A 10,936-nucleotide genomic window follows, 5' to 3' on the forward strand; every position below is an offset into this window, starting at 1 on the left:
AAATTTTAATTTGTATTAGAATGTATAAAGAATAAATTATATTGAGGGATGTGATTGCATTTTTTACCTCACCAAAAATTAGCTGGTAAAATATATTTATTAAGTTCATTGTTGTTTACCTAAATTTCATATTTAGATTGTATTCATGTAAGTTATTTTCCAAAATTTTCATGTTTTTGTAGATGTCAGTGGTAATATAATTTGTGCAAACGCAAGAAAGAAAATAAAAAGATGGAGAATGCTTAATATGTCTTGAAAGTCTAAAGGGAGAAAAAACCATAAACACACTACTATGTAATCAAAAATTTCTCTACATGTTGAAATACTCTAATACTACATAAAAAAGGAAAATTTAAGTAACACTAAACAAAAAAACCCAAGAAATATTGAAATGATCAGTATATTTTAAAATTCATTAAAATAACAATTACTGAGTAAACGAATAAAAGAACTATAATATCCAAATTACTAAAATTCAAAAACAATGTAAGCTAAATCCGTGCGTAGCACGGAATGACTTCTAGTATATATATATATATATATAGATCGGTTCTTGAGGCGCTTATACAAAGCTTTTTCTGGTTGCAGTTTGTGCTTGACTATCCAAATGAATTTATTACGTCTGTGGAGGGGACCTTAATAAATCTGAAAAGTACGACTCTTAAGATGACGTGGATTTCTTCATTGATTTTCAAAACATCAAAAAACAGAACCTCTCCAACATTTGGAACAGTATCTGATGGTAGAAAATTTGTGCTGGGGAAGAATGATAGCGCTCTTGTTGGGTTCCATGGATATGATAATGTTGGTTTGAGTACTCTTAATGCTCTAGGAGCATATTACCGCCCGTTCCCTCCTACTCCTGATGCAGTGAAACTAGAAGCACAAGGTGGTAATAGAGGAGCTTCTTGGGACGATGGTGGTACTTTCAACAGTGTTAACAAGATTTACATTGGACTAAGCGAAAAAGTTATAGGCTTTGTCAAGTTTATGTACTTCAAAAGCGCTAATTTGGTCATTGGAGATGATCATGGAAATAAAACCATGATAACTCGTGTCGAAGAGGTCATTAATTAAATTTTCCAAATTTAAAGATCTAGATATATAGTACTTGGTTAACTTTATTATCATTCTTGATGTATTTTGATTTTTCTTGTTTTGCAGTTCGAGTTGGATCCGTTTGAAAAAATCAAATCAGTGGAGGGTACTTATGATGATAAATCAGGAGGTATAACCATGCTTAGGTTCAAGACCGACAAACAAGACTCTCCATACTTTGCATTTGGTACAACACCAACCTTCGTGCTTCACAAGGATAATCACCAGATCGTTGGGTTCCATGGAAAATCCAGAAACATGCTTCATCAACTTGGGATCCATGTTCTACCAAACGGTTTTAAATTTGTTTTTTAATGTTGTCTTACTTTTTTTTACTCTACTATGTGTTGGGTTTCTCATATTGTGTGACGTATGTAATAAGTCATGTTTTAATGACATCGTATCTTCAACTCTGTTACTTATTGCATCTCCTGATATATCATGGTTTTTGTGGTTTTTAACCATGATATAATGAGTCTTTTGATGTGTTTTCTAGGATGTTTTTGAGTCTTTACAGGTTTTCTAGGATTTTGGCATGAAAGAAGCAAAATTGAGCAATTTGGATCATTTTGGAGCATTAATTCAGAAAAACGAACTTGGAGTCAGAACAGAGATGGAGTGTCGATCGACACTGCATTAGCATCAATCGACACCATGTTTAGCCAATGAGAGAAGCCAATTTGGAAGTTTTACAAATCTGCCCCAAAGTTTTCCATATTTGCAACACAAGTCCCTGACGTGTTTTAGGACATATAAATAGTATTTTTAGGTTTTACAAACCATTAAGTTGTTTTCTAGCAATTATTATTTTTCTGTAACCCTGTTAGATTTTCAGAGCTTTGGAGAGAGAGAGGTCTGCTTTGTAGAGAAGAATTCTTGAACTCTATTTTACTCTTTTAATCTCTATTGTTTACTATTCAGAATTATGTTTTGTTCTTCATTGAATATATCTGAGTAGTTTGCTTGTTAGGTTCAGGGTTTTTCACAGATATCTGTTTATTTAGGATTCAATATCTTTTTAGATCTTCATCATAGGTTGTTCTTAATGCTAGATCTTTGATTAGTCATCTGGATTTAGATCTTAGGATTATTGATTGATATGAGAATATAATTTATTTTCCTGATAAAACCTTTTGATGAACAAAATTACTTCTTGCAAAGAGATTTGATTTAGTGATTTTGTGAACAATCTAAACCTATTTTTAAAGCTGATTTTTAACCTATAATTTTACAAAGAGATTTGGATTTTCTGATTTTTAATTTAGATAATATTTGCAGTGAGAACTGATTTATTTTACAGAAGTATTTAGAGTTTTAAATCTGTTTTTAATTGCTTGAATCCTAATTTATTTATTGATTTAATAATTTTTAATTTCCTGAGAAATTTCCTAGACCTAGCTTTTTGATCCATTGAATTTTCACAGCTTTATTTAATATTTTGCATTGTTATTTCAATTCAAATTAATTTGTTTAGCATAATAAAAAAACTCTATAATTTATTGTGTAGTCTTGACTCCTTGTGGAATTCGACCCCTAAATACTGCATTGATCTCTTAATGTGAGAGAGTAGCTCTAGGGGTAAATTTGAGCATATCATCTCCTATATATGTATAAGTGTGTCTTTCGACAGTACTATCACGTNTTTTTTTTTGATAAACATATGATTCATTCCATTAAAATAGAACACACCATACAATAAAGAGTTCAAGGTTTAAAGAACAATGAAGTAAGGCAATCCCCAAAGCCAATACAACAAAGAGATAAAGATAGATAAGGGTCATCGAAACTGTAGACTTGAGAGCTATGAACCAACTCCTTGCAAGGGTTTTGGAACCTGTGAGATCAAGAAATAACGATGCTTCTTCCATGAGTACTTCAATGGATGAAAAGATGGCCTCTGTCTTAGATTGAAGACTAAGCGGCGTTGAGAAGGCTAAAGCTGAGAACCTCACTTGAATAAGGAAGGCTACCCGAAGGAGAGCTTTGCCATGGGTTTGAGCAGGGTTAAGAATGCTCTGGTTGAGGATAGATAAAGGGTTGATTGTGGTCTTGGTCTCAAGGGTGAAAAACTTGAAGATGTTGTGGTAACCCCAACTACAAAGAATTGGGGTCATAATGCCACTAATCTTCAGGTTTTTTGGTAGGGGCTTCACAAAGTTGATGAGAGGCAGTTTTACTAGCTTATAAATCAGTCGGGTTGATGAAGAGAGCATGAAGACACATCGGTAACCACAGTTCCGTATGGACTGGGTCATAATGCCGAGTTCACTCAAATTGCTAACTTCAAAATCAAGAGTCCTAGATGATTCTACTAACAGGTTGTCGAAGAAATTCTCTAACCAAACTAGCAACAATGGCAGTCTACTTTCCAAATGCAGTCTTCGAACAAATGGTTCTATAAAGCTACACAGAGATTGACTAGAGTGGGAGAGATTGGCGTTCTGATCGAACCTGGATACACGCAGCGGTAGAACTTGTGGATCATCTTTTGGTGCTGGACTCGAGAAACTTAATGGGCCGAGAGTAGGGAAGCCCATCAATGGGAACCCTAGTTTTCTAATCGGGACCAGGTGAGTGTTCACGCGGCGGCCGGACTGAATCGAGACCTGGTTCAGCAGTTTGAACGTCTTCGATGGGGGAAAGGGTGCTGGTTGTGGTTTCAGATCAGGACTTGGGACTTCAGAAGAGAACATAAAGAGCTTTAGATCTCCGGTTCTAGAATTCGACGCCAAAATGAGATGACCGTCGTGTGCCGTCGACGATTCCATCAGGCCAGAAATTGATGGTCTAAGCAGATCTGCTCCTGCCATCACCGGTACCTGGTGTGAGATCTCTTTTTGGTGGAACGAAAACATAGGTTTGCCATTTGCTAGTTCTTCGGGAAGCTTCTCCGGGAAGGAGATGGATAGTGGGTAAGAGCCATGAGGACTCGACCTTCTGTTCACCACCTTGGCGTTAAGACCGGCTGTTGAAACCATGTGATTGGAAAGGGATCTAAAGGGATTTAAGGGGATTAAAAGCTTAACAAAAACTAAGAAAAGTAGAAAAGAAAGATTGCGAGACAAAAGGAGACGAAAGAGGGTTGTGTCCCGACGCCGGCAAAGAACTCCTTCGCCGGCGTCGGAGGATAGCGGTGGTGAGATCTCCTCGATACTTGTGTCTGAGAGAAAACGCGTTTTTTTTTTTAGTACATGACAATTAAAAACTGTTTAGATTAATAGTTCTCATAATTTACAATCAATAATAAATTCAGACTATAAAAAAAAAAGATAATATTTACATTTTGGATGATATATACTTGAATATTCTCTCTGTTTCATAAAGAGTGTCATTTTAGATTTTTATTTTTGTTTCATAAAAAATGTCATTTTATATTTCTAATGTATTATTTTACATTTCCAATACATATTTTACATTAGATTTCCTATTTTTACCTTTAATTTATAATTAAATCAACTCATTAATCACTTATTAAATAAGAATATATATATATATATATTTTAATGTTTTATTAATTTTTGTGAAATGTGTAAAAACTCAAAAAGTTAATCTGTCCCCGATTGACTTTCTCTAGAAGAGTTCTTTCCAAAAACTTAATACTGCAATATGGTATTTTTAGATGACAACAAAAAAAAAGCAAAATTAATTAAAAATAAATAAAATTGTGACCTTCATCCCCAGCCTATATATATATCATCAACTCCACCTTGTTCAATTTTCATCAGCTATCCTTGTCTCTCTCTCTCTCTACTATAGCATAAGAGGTAAAATCTCTCTTTCTCTCTTTCTCTCTCTCTCTCTCTCTCTCTCTCTCTCTCTCTCTCTCTCTCTCTCTCTCTCTCTCTCTCTCTCTCTCTCTCTCTCTCTCTCTCTCTCTCTCTCTCTCTCTCTCTCTCTCTCTCTCTCTCTCTCTCTCTCTCTCTCTCTCTCTCTCTCTCTCTCTCTCTCTCTCTCTCTCTCTCTCTCTCTCTCTCTCTCTCTCTCTCTCTCTCTCTCTCTCTCTCTCTCTCTCTCTCTCTCTCTCTCTCTCTCTCTCTCTCTCTCTCTCTCTCTCTCTCTCTCTCTCTCTCTCTCTCTCTCTCTCTCTCTCTCTCTCTCTCTCTCTCTCTCTCTCTCTCTCTCTCTCTCTCTCTCTCTCTCTCTCTCTCTCTCTCTCTCTCTCTCTCTCTCTCTCTCTCTCTCTCTCTCTCTCTCTCTGTATCTACATATAGAAACTATGGTCTCTGGCTTGAAAGGGTATTACCGTTTATAAGCATGCAAATTACTGACTAAAAGTACACAATACTTATGAAGGTCAACAGAGGTTCGAAATGATCCAAAGGTTGGAAGCGGTAGGGTCTAAGGTCCAAGAGAAAACGTGGGATGACGGATCCGAGCATGATGATGTTACAACTATATATGTCTCATTTACTGATGACAGGGTAAGAGATTTTTGTGTCGACTATATCACTGATGGACAATCGGAAAATGGATTATACAAGACTCCCTTGTCACCAAATTTCACCATGACGGTAATTAATGAACTATTATTTAGAGATCACTTACGTGGATGATCGATATTGGCTTTGTGATTTATTTTTTTTTCCACCAAATTTCACAGTTTAATATTAACCATCGGAAAAATGAATATCTCCAATCTGTTGAGGGTTATTTGACGGTGGTACAATCCGTGCTCTTCAGTTCAAAACTAATTTGAAGGTATCTCAAATGATGGGATATATCTATGGAACTAAGTTTTCATTAGCAGTCGATGGAAAGAAGATTATTGGATTTCACGGATCTTGTAAGTCGTACCTCACTATTCAACCCTGTGTAGGATTTAATGAGGACACTATAATGAGCTAAAATCTCATAACACCCTTTCTATCAAAACAAATTCTCAAAACTCCCTCAATGATAAAAGGACAATATTATCCTTAATGAAGATTGTTTTAGGTTAAATATAATTAAATAAGTAATTGTTCAACGAAAAACACAGTAGCTTAGTGGTTGTGAGTTCCATGCGCACGCTCGCGCGCCCAGGGTTCGAATCCCACTATGCGCAGTACAACTGGTACAACTAGGGGATATATGGTACAACTATGCAAGGTGCAATTAGGAGATATATGGTAAAACTATTCTTTAAAAATTGTTAGAGGGGTAGTTTCGTCCTTTCCTTAAAAAAGGGGTAGTGAGATTAAGTGGGGGTAATGCAGAGATGAATTTCTAATATAGGAACACTAGAGATGAATTCTCCACTATAATATACATAGATAGATTTATTACTTTTAGTTAATCTATAAAACTGGTGTCGGCGTACGGTTCTTTTGGTCTTTTTGTTCTAGGATCCATATAAGAAATCAATGGAAACTGATTAGGTTCTGGTTCTTTCAGTTTTGAAGTTTATGATTCATTCGGATATTTTAGGATATTTTGAGTACTTTCGTGTTAATTATATTTTGATTATTTTCAGGTACTCAAAATATTTCGATTTGGTTCCAATTCTTTCGGTTCTAAAGTTTAAAAAGCATTCGGTATTTATGACTAAATATATAGTTAGACAGTCTTTAATTTATCAAAGTGTTTATTTTTCCTCATCCGCCACTTTTGACTTTATTGTTTCAATATTTCAAACTTAATTGACCTCATCTTCTGCTGCATAGTTTCCAACTACTATCCATCACTGGAATCACTTGGAGCATATTTCACTGGGATTGCACCTACTAGAATGGAGGCGAGAGGAGGAAAGGGAGGCACAAAGTGGGATGATGGATCCCCTGACCATGAGGGTGTTACAAAGATTGAGATACGAAGTGGTGTCGAAGGCATACAATACATTAAGTTTGAGTATGTCATAAATGGAAAGACAAAACATGGGCCAATCCGTGGTCGCTCGGGTAAAGGCATCCCACTACCGCTGGTATGTACTGTCCCTTTAAAAATTTGATCTCACTAGTATTTCATTTAAATATTTGCCTTACTGTTTTTTTCTTTTTTTGGCAGTTTGAAATTAACCATTTCGAGAATGAATATCTAGTCTCAGTTGACGGTTACTATAATGAGGGGTCAGGGATCATTCAAGGACTTCAATTCAAGACAAACATTAATACTTCTGAAATGATGGGATTTGAAATAGGTAAAAGGTTTTCAATTGCATCCCCTGGCAAGAAGATCACTGGGTTTCATGGATATGCCGGGAAGAACTTAAATTCTCTCGGAGCATATTTCCAAACACTTCCTATTACTAAACTAGAAATACAAGGAAATGGTTCAAATTTTAATTGGGATGATGGTGCTTACAATGGCGTAAGAAAGGTTTACGTTTATCATGATAGCAATTTTGTAAATTCTATTGCGTTCGATTACGAAAATGGCGGAAGACTGGTAACACGTAAGCACGGGACAGATAATGGAAAAGTTAATCAAGAAAAAGAGGTAAATAATTCTCACAAAGTCTAGTAATTATCTGACAATATATGTGTTTGTGTGTGTTGAATTCATAATAGTCTAAATTTTGCAGTTTGTCGTCAACTTTCCAAATGAGTATATCACATCTGTGGGAGGGACTTTTGTAGATCGAGGAGGGATTACATCGCTGACATTCAAAACATCCAAAGGGAGAATTTCTCCCACATATGGAACCCTCTCGAATGGAAGTCATACCAAACTCGTGCTCGAGAACAATGGTTGCGCTCTTGTTGGCTTCTATGGATTATCTTATGGTTTAATTAGTAGTCTTGGAGCATATTTTTCTCCGACACCTCCACCTCCCGCTGGAGAGAAACTAGAAGCACTAGGTGGCAGTACTGGTGGTGATGGAGGTGCTTCATGGGACGATGGGAGTAATTTTGATGGTGTTAGAAAGATATATATAGGAAAAGGCGAGGTTTCTATTGCATTCGTCAAGTTTATGTATAACAAGGACACCGCGGTGGTGATTGGAGCTGATCATGGTAGCAACACACTACATGGAGTTGAAGAGGTGATTACTATAGTTTCGATCCTTATTTATTATATGTTGTTACGTTAAATGTACTCTTTTTGAAATTGTGTTCGTGATGGATTTTTTTTTTTGTTTTTTTCTTGTTTTCCAGTTTGAGCTGGACTATCCAAGTGAATACATCACAACAGTGGAGGGAAATTATGATATAGTACATGGAAGTGATGACCTTAATGTTATACTCATGCTTAGGTTCAAGACTAACAAACGAACCTCTCCAGCTTTTGGGTTCGGTAAAATATCAAGCTTTGTTCACCATAAAAAAGGCTACAAGATCGTTGGATTCCATGGGATATCCGGTAACATGCTTCAACAAATTGGGGTCCATGTCCTACCCATTACCGACGAAGCATCTACATCAAATTGAGCTCGATCTAAACATTCTCCACCAAACTTCATATATCTTTAATAATCTCCTTAATTATCTTGTACTCGAATACTTTTGTCTTAAATTGAGCTCGATCGGTTTGTATTATGTTGTTTGATCCTGTCTTTCTTAATCTCATTTGAAGACAAGGTTTCAAAAAATACAACTACGCTCCAATTTATTTTTCACAATAACATTGTTGAACCTACACATACTTTGGAGTAGGAAGTAACACTTTTGTTTATCTCTGTGTTCTGTCCGGGTAACCTTTTTTATTCATTAAAGAAAAAAAGCATTTATATAGTTAATATATCAAAGCCAGGAAAAAAAAACAAAGTTTATAATTTTATTTTTTAACAACAAAGTTTATAATATCAAACCGGTACTATTGGAGCTAAACAACATGAGGAACCTTGGACAGAGACTCTCGTATCTTCTCTTCGCCGAACGATAAGTCTATCAATTCGCCTCGTAAATACTTGTCATAAGAGGTAAGGTCGAAGTGGCCATGTCCACACATTGCCATTAGTATCACTTTTGCTTCTCCTGTTTCCTTGCATCGGAGAGCTTCTCTTATGGTTGCAGCAATGGCATGAGTCGGTTCGGGCGCCGGTATGATACCCTCTGTTCTTGCAAACTGAATTGCACCTGTAGGAAAATTAGACCGGAAAGTTGATATTACAGTCCAATGAAGATACAAAATTTAAAGTTAACTAAAGCTAACGGAGGTGTTGGTGAGATATGAGGAGTCGAGATTAGACGAAGAACCACCTTGGAAACACTCGATTTGAGGAATTGAGATTGCTTCCATGAAACCTTGTTCATAAACATGTGAAATCAAGGGTGCCATCCCATGGTACCGTAATCCACCTGTCAAACGAACCATAATAAAAAGAGAACAAATTAGCCGAAAGGAAAACATGAATTCAAGAACACAAGAAATCAAGAATCAAGAAACAAGAAGCAAGAAGTCTGAGAAGCCTTGAAGTGTGCTTATCTTGGGTTTTAAACTTGCTTATCATTGGCATAGACAAAGAAGAACAAAATGAGAAAGAAAAAAAAATCAAGAAATGAGGAAACCAAGAAATTAAGTATCCAAAAGCCAGAGAACTCTTCACATTTAGTGTGTCTAAAATGTTGGGGTTAAAGCTTATTTTATTACCGGCGTGGATAGGATCAGGAATGAAGTCATGTCCTAAAGTGTGCATCTTCATCAAAGGAGTTAATCCAGCCGTATCACCGTAATCATAAGCGTAAACCCCTTTGGTCAGGGAAGGACAAGCCGAGGGCTCAACTGCTCTTATAACAGGATTCATCTTGCCTTTGAGTTTCTCCCGAATAAAAGGAAAACTCAAACCAGCAAAATTCGATCCTCCACCAGTACACCCTATAATCACATCAGGTGTTTCGCCAAAATTCTCCATTTGTTGAATGCATTCTTCTCCAATAATTGTTTGGTGTAACAACACATGGTTCAGTACACTCCCTAGACAGTATTTTGTATCCTCGTTTCTCGCAGCAACTTCAACAGCTTCTGAAATCGCAATGCCTAAACTTCCAGGACTTGATGGATCGGACTGGAGGATTCTTCTACCTGCTTCAGTGAGATCTGATGGCGATGGATGAACCTTTGCTCCCCAAGTTTGCATCATCAACCGTCGATATGGCTTTTGATGGTACGAGTTGGCTACTTGCCATACCTATTACGTTGGAATAGCATAAAAGAAACAGAGCACTTTTCAAAAAAAAAAAAATTAAATTAAGATGTCAGTGAAAGAATCTAATACTTATATGCTTACTTCGCAGTCAAGGCCAAAGAGACTAGAAGCAAATGCTAAAGAACTGCCCCATTGGCCAGCACCGGTTTCTGTCACAACGTTCTTGACGCCTTCTTTCGCATTGTAATAAGCTTGTGGAACCGCTGTGTTGGGTTTGTGAGAACCAGCTGGGCTACCGCCTTCATACTTAAAGTAAATCCTTGCAGGTGTCTGAAGAAGCTTCTCCAATCTCTTTGCTCTAAAACCAAACCAAGAAAACGAAATTCATATGGAGTAACCAAATATACTTCAGCGAAAATAATAGATATGGACTCTGGATTATGAAGAACCATTGAACTACGCAAGATATTTTCAATTCTCCCAAAAACCAAAGGCTCCAAGTCTCCAACACAACCCAGTGATTCCTAAGACCCTTAATGCTATTTCTCCCACCTAATTTCTACATTTGCATTATTAATTTGCGTATACATAAGAACAATGTTTTTTTTTGTAATCACATTTTTTAGTTTTTGTTTTTTTGTAAGACATATTTTCAACGTGCAAACGCAAACAAAATAATTTTTGCGTATGCGTTTCCATTTACAATTAACAAAAGAAAATTGTGTAAATGCTGATAGTTGTGGGTTCACTGGGAAAAAAAAAACATGCACTAAATACAAACGTAAATTAAAATACTATTCCAATTTATTCATCTATCACATAAGGAAAAGAAAA

General features: G+C 36.3%; 3 protein-coding genes across 3 annotated transcripts in view; 2 read left to right on the forward strand and 1 right to left on the reverse strand.

Moving 5' to 3' along the window:
- Nucleotides 1–1,413, forward strand: part of LOC104734058 (jacalin-related lectin 44-like) — a 9,128-nt gene extending 7,715 nt beyond the window's left edge. Inside the window, exons 6-7 of the mRNA XM_019233718.1 lie at nt 589–1,065; nt 1,165–1,413. Of these exons, the coding sequence (XP_019089263.1) occupies nt 589–1,065; nt 1,165–1,413 (726 nt within the window). The remainder of the gene's footprint in view (nt 1–588; nt 1,066–1,164) is intronic.
- LOC104732990 (jacalin-related lectin 16-like) lies at nt 4,822–8,598 on the forward strand. Its single transcript, XM_010452595.2, has 7 exons — nt 4,822–4,862; nt 5,392–5,609; nt 5,699–5,881; nt 6,741–6,997; nt 7,081–7,512; nt 7,598–8,059; nt 8,172–8,598. The coding sequence occupies exons 3-7, from the start codon at nt 5,806–5,808 to the stop codon at nt 8,442–8,444; spliced, it is 1,500 nt and encodes a 499-aa protein (XP_010450897.1). The 5' UTR covers nt 4,822–4,862; nt 5,392–5,609; nt 5,699–5,805; the 3' UTR covers nt 8,445–8,598.
- Nucleotides 8,696–10,936, reverse strand: part of LOC104732991 (tryptophan synthase beta chain 2-like) — a 3,645-nt gene continuing 1,404 nt past the window's right edge. Inside the window, exons 3-6 of the mRNA XM_010452596.2 lie at nt 10,244–10,460; nt 9,607–10,144; nt 9,216–9,314; nt 8,696–9,092 (exon numbers count right to left, since the gene is read on the reverse strand). Of these exons, the coding sequence (XP_010450898.1) occupies nt 8,839–9,092; nt 9,216–9,314; nt 9,607–10,144; nt 10,244–10,460 (1,108 nt within the window). The 3' untranslated portion in view covers nt 8,696–8,838. The remainder of the gene's footprint in view (nt 9,093–9,215; nt 9,315–9,606; nt 10,145–10,243; nt 10,461–10,936) is intronic.

This window comes from Camelina sativa, chromosome 12, assembly GCF_000633955.1.
Source record: "Camelina sativa cultivar DH55 chromosome 12, Cs, whole genome shotgun sequence".
Taxonomy (NCBI): Eukaryota; Viridiplantae; Streptophyta; class Magnoliopsida; order Brassicales; family Brassicaceae; genus Camelina; species Camelina sativa.